This window comes from Orbicella franksi, chromosome 14 (genome assembly GCF_964199315.1).
Source record: "Orbicella franksi chromosome 14, jaOrbFran1.1, whole genome shotgun sequence".
In the NCBI taxonomy this organism is placed as follows: Eukaryota; Metazoa; Cnidaria; class Anthozoa; order Scleractinia; family Merulinidae; genus Orbicella; species Orbicella franksi.
Genome location: NC_138158.1, coordinates 13,623,281 through 13,635,786, shown reverse-complemented (window position 1 = coordinate 13,635,786; position 12,506 = coordinate 13,623,281). Strand labels below are relative to the sequence as shown.

Here is a 12,506-nt window from a genome sequence, read left to right as displayed (position 1 = left end):
GAAATACGCAGTGACTTTACATGTAAGATGCGAAGTGAAATCGACGTCTTTGACGTGAAATGTGAAATTGACGACATTCCTTATCCAGGGGTTTCAATAACATTAGTCATAAGCGGCCACTGAAGGTGTAATAGGCGGCTGTGACCAGTAAAGGGGCCCCTTTCCCGTAGGGGGGTCTGGGGGCATGCTCCCCCCCAAAAATTTGAAATCTAGAAGCTCGGAAATGCGATTTCTAGCGTTCTGGGCATCAAAAAGCGTGCTGTTGATGGGCATTTTTATTGACCACAAAGCAGGATTTTTTTTTCTTTGACAAACTAATAATTTTTTGATGCAAAGAGGTGCATTTTGAATACCTTTCTAGGCAGATATCTCTCTGTGACACTTGATATCCACTCAGGCAGTAATTTCTTTGAAGTCCTCTCTTAAAACAAGTACAACCTCTCTGCTACTCATTCAAATGTACAAACATGGCAACAAACAGGTTTTTGACTCTTCAGAAAAAAATGAAATGAGATAAACTTTACAACAAAATTCTTTCTACTAATATTCTTACAAAACCAAACCTCATTTTCAACTTTTCATTGATTCTCCCACGGTTGATTATTAAGTTATTCAATAATCATAAAATAATGAAAAGTTAAATCATATGATTAAATCATTCAGATGTCTTAGGTATCCTGAGATGAACAGTGATACCACTGATCGGCGACTACAAACATGTACGCTATTTCTTTGGAACGTTAGTTTACCCGCGTTTTTGTAGCATTTAAAAAATTCAGTGGTCGCCGTTGTTGTTACATTTGCTTTGTTTTATTAATATCATTTTTATTTTCATCACTGAAATCCAAACAGACGGCGGTAAGAGGTCCTACAGGCGGCGGGAGACAGCCGGTAACCGGCTTTTATTGAAACCCCTGCCTATCATTACCTAAGAATTATTGTGCGAATTGTCATTTGTATTGTTGGAAAGCTAAGCATATGTAATAGATTTTGGATAGAAGAAAAAAGTATACAGAACTTTTACATGCGTAAACAAGCTGAAGGAAAGTTGAAAACAAATTGTAACACATTTCAGATAAAATATTATTTACATGCGGATATCGGATTTCGCTATAGCAGGACTTGTTATCGGTAATTGTCGATATATAGATAGGACTGATGATGTACAATTAACTACTTCTTCCGATGTACTCCAAATCAAATTAGACAGCATTTAAAAATTTGTAAGGATTTTTAACTCATCCCTGGCTGTTAAGGCCGATTATTAAACACGCTCTGATTTTGGCCCACACAAGAGATTCATAAATCGAAAAAAATACTTTTTCGATAAAAGAAAACCGTAGCGGGTTAGTCTGACTTGTAATTTTAAAGAAATCTGCTGGGCATTTGAAGTTCCCACAGTACCCTAAGAAATTTAATAAATTCACCCAAAAAACGCGTGCAGTCGCTATGCATCAATGAAAACGAAAACACGAAAAACCTAGCGCCAGGCTACGAAAAACAATGAATTGAAGCTTGCAACATGGAAGCTTTTTTATAAATACTGGTAAGACTGGTAAATGAAGAAAAGAACTTCATTTAGCCATTTCCCCAGTTATTGTAGAAGAAAAGCGGCAAACTGATTATACATGAAACTGACCCGCGATTCACGCCGTTCAAGCGCGTATTTCTTGAAAATATATTAAGCTTGAAGGGTCGAAAATTTTTGGCGACTAAAATACTTGTGCTGGCGACCAAACTTGAAGACTTAGGGGCCAGCTGGACCCAAGGTTTTTTCTTGAAATTTGAGCCCCGTAGTCCAGCGAGGAGCTTCAATTTCTTGCGCGGAAATAATATTTACCAAATCAAGTCCGACAGTTCTGCCGGGCAAAATTACTTTTTAAAATGAAAAGTGTAACTGATAGCTACCTCTTCGTTCCTTGCGATGCGCCGTTCGCTTGTAATGCGTGCCTTTACAAGGGCCTTCCGTTGAAAAACTGTCGGAATGCATTTTTCTTCAATGACCTCTTTCTTGTGTTTCCACCCACAAGCTCAAATCGGTATTCAGTTTTGAAAAAGTCGTCTGTGAAATGCTCGTTGGACACATACACATTTTCGAGTTTTTTTGCATGAATCTCTCATCCGATCCCGACGTAGCTATTGGAACCACTTCTTTGGCAATTTTTTGTTCTTTGCTGGCAAATTAAGGAAAGTCACTCCACTTTCCCTATCCTTTTCGGTTCGGGTTTTACAGCCTGGGGCCGAACATTTTAGCTCACAACTGAATAAAAGAATTTAGAACAGAAAGGAAGAGCTTCAGCCTTTGAGCTTCGCGCCAATTCGCACAGAGTGACGTCACGGATATGCGGCCTGGCCTGCAAGATCCTTTCAAAATGGCGGCTCCCGGTGTCGAGCTTTTCACTTCTTTTTCATTGGGATCGCATCCACTTCAGAAGCTAAAACAACGGTGAGTAACTCAACTCAATGTGAACTTTTTATTGGTGATGGAAAAAAATACACGGTTTCTGGAGTGACCTTCTCTTTTAAGTTTCCCTGGTCATAAATAACCGAAAGATTATTTCCTTTAACGCTGTAATATATCGCTGTATCTATATTATTAGCCAAAAACACTAAACAAACAATTACTAAGTTGTAGGTGTAATACAGCTCTCAGGAAATAAGTAAATTAAATGCTCCGCTTTCGACCCCTCTATTTCTTGAACCACAAGATAGTCTGCAAATATCTTGTACACCCGGGGTATGCACAGAACAGAGGGAGAAGGCCTTGTCCCCTTTCCCTTTCTATCCCCTAAGCAGGGGTGGATCCAGGATTTTTCTTAGAAGGGGTGCACCACCAAGTAATGGCGTAACTGACTGGTGAGCTAGAGGTAAACAAATTTTAAACCCGAATACGAAGATGAAGGCTTCATCTCAGAAGGGGGGAGGGGGCGCACCCCCTGCACCCTTCCCCTAGATCCGCCCCTGCGAGTAGGCGAGGAGCTTGTTCCTAAGCTAACTACTGGAGTATATTAAGATTGCTACTAAACCAGACACGACGGACTAGAAATTATCGGAAATTAGGTGTACCTTGCCACTTTCGGTCTCTTTGGAGAGCATAACTATGGTGGAAGACTCTTGTTCCCAGATCATACGCCAAAAGTCGGGAATGGTGTCTGGTATGGGAGCCTGGGTTGCAACAAAGGCCCCCCTCATCATGTAGCCGTCGATAAAGCTAGCGTTGATGTAGTCCGAGCCTTCAATACCAGTGATTACGCTCAGTTTGACACGCGAGTCATCATACGGCAAAACGTTTGCATAGCGATTTTTTGTCTTGTTGTAGACCATGTTGGCACTCTGGGACTTGACTTGAGTAGCATTACCGCCGCGTCCTAAACGGACAAACTCCTCATCCATTTCTGTCTGACCTAAAAAATGCAGACCATATACATTGATGCCAGGTAATAAAGTCTCCCTACTGGTGTCTACTTAACAATTACATTACTCGCTCTCGATTTTTATCGCCTGGTAGTTGACTCTGGCTGCACCCACGCACAGAAATCGAGAGCGAATAATATAATAGCTTTAGTATAAATCCACTAGCGGTTTAAAACTTTAATCTAAATCCTCTTCACAGACACTTTGAGAAGCAAAGAAGCGGCCGTCAGTTTGTTAACGAGCGCACACTATCCATTCTGTTGTAGATAGAGAGTAGCGTAGCCAATAAGAAAACGACATTCGTGATAGATAGCTAGTAGATTTATACTAAGTATGGGTTATTGACCAAGTGTGAGGTCAAGATGGCTGGATATTGGCCAAGTTCTTTTTTTTTTGGGTGTTTATGGGCCGAGACGGAGTCGAGGTCCATAAACTCGCAAAAAAACGAGGCCAACATCCAGCCATCTTGACCGAACAAGCTTAGTCAATAAAGAATTTATTATATGGCTTTCGAATAAATTTTTCTTGCGGGACACGGCGGGTAGTCCCGAGCAGGCAAGATAGCTCCATCTTGCCCGCTCGGGTAGCCAACCACAGCGCAGGATTTGATTCATCTTGCCCCCTCACGGAGCTAGCCATATAATAAACAATAACAGTGCTAGTTGGGAGGCACGGTGGCCTAATGGATGGACTCTGGAGTCAGTGTGTTGTGTTCCGGCTTGGACAACACACTTTCCCCACCCAGGTGTATGAATGGCTACCTGCGAAGTTTTTGCAGAGACTAACCCTGTGATTGTCTAGCATCCCATCCAGGGGCGAGTAGAAATACTCCTAGAGCTTAATGCCACGGAAACTGAGATAAGCTCCAGTGGTACGCACCACCTGGCCGGACGTAGACTTTCTACTTGGGAATGTTTGTGCATCGATTAAGAAAAATTTACCTCCAATTATAGCTTACTTCACGCCACGGGTCTCACGACTTTCTAGTCTTTGGCAGATGTACCTTGTAAATCCATCGTTTAGCGATTACGCACGAAACGCTATAAAGGAATATGGACGACCTAAGAGAGCCCGCCGCACACAGTTATCTGAACTGTGATATCACAATGATAACAAGAGCGGTAAAAGTGCCTGTAACACCCCCATCCGCAACTCGTCTAGCGATAAAAAGAAGTAATTAACACCAGATGCATGTTACTTCTCGGAAAGTTAGCGATGAGTTGTTTACTATCATCTACGTTGCAACTAGTACCGTTCGCAACGGCGTTGTAAAGTGCCACATACTGCCTGTTATAACAAGATCGTGAGATCGCGCAGTTGGCACTAGACAGAGAGAAATACTCACCGCTAGCTGGATTGACTTGCATGAGGTCTTTAATGTGGGCTCTAAGATCATTTGCTCGTATCTCAGTGTATCCGGCATGGATGGCCTCCAGCACAACGTCATGAATAAAAATGTACTGTTCTTCTACTTGGACCATGATGTTTCTGTCACGTCGTAACGACATAACAAATCCAAACACGTCCACTGTTTTCTCAGCAGCTATGCGCTGCAGCATGGAATCTACCACGATGAACGTACCAGTCCTCCCTACACCGGCACTGCAGTGAACAACCTGAAAGAACCACGTGAGCCATTAGCAACGAGCTTGACTTCTTCTCAGTTGTTTGACAACTTAATTAACGTTATATTAGAAGCAGTCAAAATATTTTAAATATCCATTGCAAACGACAGGGCAGGCTATGATTTCCCAGTAAGCTACCGAAAAAGCAATATGGGGTAACAAAGAACGTCTACACCAGTAACAAAAACTTTGGAGTTATCTAGACTTTGAGATTGTATCATTGAAGGTCAGAGAGCGACTACCTAGGAAGACTGCGATCAGTCTCATTTTTCACTCAAAACTGTAAGGAGGGGACGCATTCTCTGCGCTCAGTTTTAGCCTGTTAGTATCGTCCTTATAAGGTTTGACGGTAACTTACCATAGGACCCGCATCAGGTGGATTAGCACCAGAAGCTTTCCTAACAAACGTAAGCACTGAAGTAGCGCAAGTAGGAACACCGTGGTCAGGCCATATCGTGTAATGATACTGATTCACCGTCCGCTCAGTTCTGCTATTGGATTTCTTCAAACACAGTGTGCGGATAGTAAAATCACTGAGCTCAACAGTCTGCATTAGCGATACTTGAATGTCACCATAAGCCTCTCCGCCTTCAGACGGCCAGTACTGATAGCACTTAACACGACCTCGCTCTTCCAAGTTTGTCACCTGGACGAACAGACAGGATTTGAGATTTAACAAGCAAACACTGTACAGACAACGGAAAGGAGACAATAATGAGCAGAAGAAAAACGTATGTGATATAGCGGAAAGTAAAAGTAGCGCAAGATAGATATCTGAAAAAAGAGAACGGCTTCATGCAGTTGAAAAAAAATATACAAACTCCAAAATCTGAAACAGAAATTTTGAAATGTGACATTAGGTAAAACAGCCCTTTAGGGTAAAAGAATATATTTCCTTGGACATGACTTATTTTTACCCTTTTAGGTGCCAATACCAACACTCCTTTATAGACGAGTAATAATGGGAAAAGTAGATGATGATAATGATGATGACAATTGTGACAACAGATAGAAATGATTTCTTCATAACTACTTTTAGTCTTAGATACAACTTAACTCTTTGAAAACGTACCCTAAGATTTGAAATAATACGACGGAAACGTAAAAGTTTGAAACGGTAATACACCCGGCCTAAGTGGTACCAAAACACGATTCCAGCCTCTGCAACGTATTCATGAACTTACCCACTGTTACCATATAGAATCCACCTCTCCGTCCTGGCTAAAAGCCCGGTCACACGACAGAAAATCTCTAATGTCACATTATAAAATAATTGAGCTACTACGCGCGCTCTCATTGGTCGATAGGTGTGTTTAGATGAGAGTATGTAAACACGGTTGTGACGTTTTAGATTCGCGCGAATTTTTGAGAATTATTTTATAATTTTTCCATGTTGACACAGCCTCATCTACACACTCGGGGGGACTGGAAGAATTCTCGAACGTTATGCAAACCCGAAAACTGTCTCGAATTCTCCCAACCCTCCTCGTGTTTAGATGAGGCATGTAAACACGGAAAAAGTGTTCTACTGCTTAAATATAACCTCAACTTAAAGTTCAAGTGCTGAACATTCCTTAATAGCAAATCAATCATAGTCTGTTTTTATTAGATATCCGCTTCTGTTAAATACGTTAAGGCGCACTGAAGAGTCCATAAATACGAACCATGACAATAGTCTTAGTCCCTTGTTCCCAGACCATTCTCCAGAAGTCATCTGTGGTCTCAGGGAGGGGTCCCTGAGTAGCGATGTACGCCTTCTTTTTCTGATAACCATCAAGATAGTTGGCGTTGATATAATCGGAGCCTGGCACACCTGTTACCGGCGTGAGATGCACACGGCTGTGGTCATACGCAACAATGTTATTGTAGCGGTTCTTGTATCTGTTCTCCTGAGCTAAGGTAGCATTCCAAGTGAATTCTGCTGAAGGACGGAGGGCGCTGTACTCTTGAGAGAACAAAAGATCGCCGTTGGCGTGTAGGCGTCGCACGTGTTCCTCAAATTCCTCCACAGGTATCGCCTCTCCAGGGTTGTGGTTGGGGTTGTCTGGATATTGGGAAATTAAGACAATTTCTCAATTCGTGTTCACATAACAAAAAGGAGCGTGTGACCCAAAAGTGAGCCTACACTACGAAACGCATGTTAAACACATTGTCACGATGGAGCGTGACAAGGATACTGTAAACGTGACTTACCGAAAGCGCCTGAACCTCGTCCTCGGATTCTGTTTGTCAGAGTCCTTTTACGAGGCTTCAGAGGCATTTCTCCATCTTCTTCGTCTCGAGCACTGTTTTGTCGTCGACGATAGATGAAAATGCCAACTGCAATTACCGCTACTACAACAACAAGCGATACAACTATTCCCACGATTAGACCCGTGTTGTCCCTAGCGGTCTTGAATTCGACAAATCCCTCGTCTTCATAATCACCATCCGCCGAAAAAGACCGTTGAAAGACAGCGTACTTTGTGGCATCCTTAAGCTTTCCATTAAGATACTTGGTGGGAGCTAAAAGAATGAAAATAGACAGGAACAGATTTAGCTACTTATGTGTGTGTTAGCGCAAACATTAAAACAAATCAAAGTAGCTGTGAGCTACCGAACACAGAAAGTGAATTATGAAGGAGTGTTGAGACCACTGATGTAATCCCTTGGTCAATGGGCGATATCTTTCTTTTTTCATTACCACATATGGACATTTTTTTTTTTTTTTGAAAAAAAGTTTAATTTTAATACAGAAAGTTATATTTTCACAATCATTGTTCAATAATAAGAACTGTGGATGTCTGACACAGAGGTTATTTTGAGTTCCGCCAAGTATTGTCATCCAAAATGGCACAGGGAGCGAAGGAAGACGTGAAGGAGTCAAATTCAATGTCCTACCTACACTCAGAAAATGGCGTCATTTTTTCAGTAGAAATGAAGGAAAAAATAACATGTATAGGGCAACCGATATAAAACTTGGCTTATCTACTGGCACTGTAAAGGCCCAGCCAAACGCAAGTAACATTTCAACACAAAAATATTGCAATCGTTCGGCATGGATGTCAGTTTTGCACCTAAACAGAGTAGTAGGCGACTTTACACGAGGCTTTCAGGCAGGACTTGGCAGCCACTAAGGTCACTAAGTTTTGCTGAGCAAAAATACATACCTCTTACCAACCGAGTTCGAGGTCCGTACTGTAAATTACGGAACAAGTTTTTTCCCCTTCGATTTATGGCCCAAGCGCGAAGCGCGCGGGTCATAAATCGAAGGGGAAAAAACGCGAATCCGTAACTTACAGTACGGACCGAGAAGACGAGGTTAGTAAGATATTTATTATATCTCTACTGTGTGCCTGACGGGTCTGGAAACGATTTCTATTCACGCGGACTCGCAAAGGCTTCAAATTTCTGACGCATTTCGAAAGCAAAACGAGTCAGTTTGAAATTGTTTTTAAGTCGTTAGCACGCTTTATTACATAATTTAGAGTATAAGAAAGTTTTAAACTTTCACTTGCTATAAAAGTCAAGAACACTTGACGATAAATCACGAAACAGTTTGGCAACAGAACCAACTTTAAATTTTAGCGGGCCGTACAGGAAAGTACGTCCCGCTAAATTGACCAATCACAGCGCGCGTACTAACCGAGAGATATAAAAAATTTGTATAAAGGTAAAACAAAAGATTCAGCAACTCATTGCTAATGCATCATACAAATTTTTTACCATGTTATGCAAATTACTGTATGATTCATGTGCTGCAAAACCTTGTCGTCCTTCATACAAAGCTAAGACCGTACTAAGGATGGTAGTTTTCATGGACTCCTTTCAAGTTGCCAATTTTTTTGGTTAAGACTGGTTTCCATATATGACCATACGATCGCTTCGATCACTGCAAAAAATAAAGTGATTGTTGCGATCAAATGGAGACCAATCTCCAGTGATGGCAGCGACCCTTGCCATCGTATGGAAACCGGTAGGGCTCCAGTAGTGCTCCGGTAGTGGTAAGGATCACTTAACTTTTTAGCGGTCGCAACGATCGCAGGGATCATAAGGAAACAAGCCTTAAGTGTGTAGGGTTACGTCGCCCACTGATATCGGAGAGTATTTACATTGCACCAATCTGAAAAGTGCCCCTTTGCCCCTCGCGACAACAATAAATAAAATGTTTGCTCAGTAAGAGACCTAATGTTGTAAACACCTGACAGTCAACTCACTTGTGGCTCTGCGCTTTCTTCTGGCTTCAGTTACACCATCTCTTGAGTAGTACTTCCCATCCCCAACAGGAAACTCTGTCCTTTGCTTATCATTGGCAAACTCAGCTGTGATATAAGGTTCTCCGTCCTCTTGGTTGTCGTAAGTTCGAGTGACTGTGACATATTTCTTGTCTGATGATTTGCCTGGATCTTGTCCTTCCGTTAAAGGTACGACAATCATTCGATAATAACTGAACAAGGATAACAACGAATTACAAAAAAATAACGTTTTCAGTTTTTTTTTCCTTCAGAAAACAACGGAACTACAACCAGTTGCAAAAATGTTGATACACTTTGTGCAGAAAATGGCTTTACTTTCTTAAAAGGATCGCAAATAGCAAATTTTTCACGGAAGAACAATTAGCCCCTCTCTTCCCGTTTCAATGTTGTTCATCTAAGTTTTGTACGTCATAATGCTTAGTTAGTAACATTGGAAAGACGGAGAGAGAGGGGAAAGATTACTCTCGTTTATGTAGGATGTCTCAACTACTTTTGCAACTGGTTGTAGCTTCCATGTGGACTCTATAATAAGGGGAAACGGATGTAGGATGCAGACGGAGGATGGAACTTTTAATACCTTAAGAGAAATTACCCCTTATTAACCATTATAATATGAAAATTCGTGTAGGAATAGGAAGACGGAGGAAGGAACTTTTTATACCTTGAGACAAATTACCCCATATAATTCATTGTAATAAGAAAATTCGTGAAGGAATAGGAGGACGGAGGAAGGAACTTTTCACCTTAAGACAAATTATCCCTAATAATCCATTATAATACGAAAATTCGTGTAGGAATAGGTGGGCATTGAAATGATGACGAGTGAAATAACAACTGACGTTTCAGGCGTCTTGCAAAATGAAAATAATTCAAGGAAAAAATATATTTATTTTAAGTTTCATAGTATTTAAGCGCTGTTGCGTTAAAAGTTTAGGCCACTGTAAATAAACAAATATTGTATATTGAAAATGACGAAGCTTGTGGGAAGCTGACCAGTAAGCTATTTTACATAGCATAAATGTGGAGCTGAACACGGGACTACTAGGGATAGAGCTATCTGGTCAGAGGAGGGAGGATTTGAAACAAAGACCTACTGATTTCAAATCCACCCACCTCCGCTAAACCGAATTTTCGAGTCTATGCTAGGCCTTGGTTGTCCTACTTTTCGATCTTCTTTACGTGCAACTGATCCTAACAGCCTCCCTCCCAGTAACCGCCCTTTGGGCTTCATCTTCAACAAAACAAGCCTTCATTTCAACAAAACAAGCCTTCGTGAATTTAAAAAAGCAGTTCGGGCCATGAACCTAACAGATGTGTTGGACGGAAGATGCAGCTGCTGTGCTTGCTCAACATAATAATAATACAACCAATTTAAGTAATCTTGAACTTATTTTTTAACTAATTAGACCTATAAAACATATTTTTAATTATTAACTACCTATATATTTTATATAATATTAGTATTTTACATTTTATATTTATATTTATGTTAGTGTCCCCAATTAGTTATCTTTAGCTAAATACTCCGACACTCATATAAAGTTTATGTATGTATGTATGAATGTATGTATGTTTGTTTGTATGTATGTATGTATGTATGTATGTATGCATGCATGCATGCATGCATGCATGCATACATGTACTTGTCAACTACAAAGGAATGCAAAGTTCAATAGACCAATTTCGATACATTAAAATTCAGCCTAACACAATAGACTTCAGCATGAGGCTCTGGGGAATAAACCTCACAAACTCTGTAGTTATTCCCCAGAGCCTCGTACTGAGGTCTATTGTTTTAGGCTGAATTTTAATATATCGAAATTGGTCCATTCATCTCTGTCGATGCAAAGTAACCAATAAAATCGCCTACAAACTCAATGCTACTTGGCATAATCGGAAGAGCAGAGAACCAAGTGAAGACAAAATTTTACTACACTGACCTGACAGGATCACCGTTACTCAACTCTTGCTTAGTGTTAAAGACAACAGAGACTTCTGTTGTTCCGATGCTGCCACCTGAAGGCGTGGGAGGTTCCGGCGGATCTGAAACAACAATTATTATTATATGCATGTTCAAACATGAAAAAGTGGATTTGACAAAAAAAAATATTGTGTTCTGTTCGAAAAATTCAAATTCTGCTTAGTGATCTGGATTCTAAAGTTTAACTAACGCAGGAAATATTACATAAATGACAAAAGCCTGTCTAAACTTTTATGAAGAACAGCGAACGAACTCTATTACAATCAAAAGTAAGTACGTGTTCCAATCCAACATTTAGCCGATGTTGTGCAAATCAATGAAGTGAAACACGTTCTAAAAACAAACGGAATATATTAACGCAATTTCCGGAACATATAAAGGAAATCGGCTTCATTTTTTCCAGATGAAATTAACAAATCTGGCATTAAATGCCCTTTTTGGCTATTATTTTGCCAGAGTGGTCAACATTTTGGCACAATTTCGCATCAAGTGCTTAAATTTGCCACGAGTATCGAAAATGTCAGCTGGTAAGAAATGGGTAAACAACTGAAGACTTTACCAGGACCGGAGCTTTGAAGACAGCTATGGTAAAAATGTCCCGAAAAGTTAAGATTTTTGCCAAGATCTAAATGCAAGAATCAGCTTAAAAGAGGAGTTTTCTGCAAGGAAGGTAACAAATATGGTGAAAAGTAAACCTAAATGTTTATTTTTGGTGTAAAGAATGTAAGAGGCAGCTTTCTGTTGGCATGAAAGAACGCGAATTTTGTTAAGTTTGCCAATTTTAAAAACGATTGGCAAATTTATCGGTAATTGAGGTTATCTCTGTCAATTTTTTTCTTCTACGAACGAAACATTTGACAAGGTACATGGAAATTTCCATGTACCTTGCAACGACACTTATGGCAAGGTACATGGGAATTTCCATGTACCTTGTGATACACATAAACAAGCATTTCCCCATCTGATAATCCATTGCTCAAGCAAATCTTGGGAAATATAAAATCTAAATACAGCTTGAAAATTACTGAAAAATTAAATAGTATAGAACAATAGTACTCTTCTCTCTTTGAACGAGACATGCATGAACCTGGAAATTAAAGAAACAAAATACATCAACACCGATGGTTATACATACACTTACTGTAGTTCTCTAGATCTTGAGCATTATTTTGGTTCAAGTAGCAATTAATCTAATGATCTATTCACCATCGAAATATTTAAGTTGCCATTTCAAAATGAGGTAAAGCCATC

The 12,506-nt window shown here is 40.2% G+C and overlaps 1 protein-coding gene across 1 annotated transcript in view; it reads right to left on the bottom strand.

Annotated features, from left to right (window-relative positions):
• Positions 1–12,506, bottom strand: part of LOC145467656 (uncharacterized) — a 107,871-nt gene that overhangs the window by 5,041 nt on the left and 90,324 nt on the right. Inside the window, exons 42-48 of the mRNA XM_081451237.1 lie at positions 11,215–11,317; positions 9,236–9,465; positions 7,233–7,544; positions 6,704–7,083; positions 5,398–5,685; positions 4,760–5,030; positions 3,067–3,404 (exon numbers count right to left, since the gene is read on the bottom strand). Coding sequence (XP_081307363.1) covers positions 3,067–3,404; positions 4,760–5,030; positions 5,398–5,685; positions 6,704–7,083; positions 7,233–7,544; positions 9,236–9,465; positions 11,215–11,317 — 1,922 coding nt within the window. The remainder of the gene's footprint in view (positions 1–3,066; positions 3,405–4,759; positions 5,031–5,397; positions 5,686–6,703; positions 7,084–7,232; positions 7,545–9,235; positions 9,466–11,214; positions 11,318–12,506) is intronic.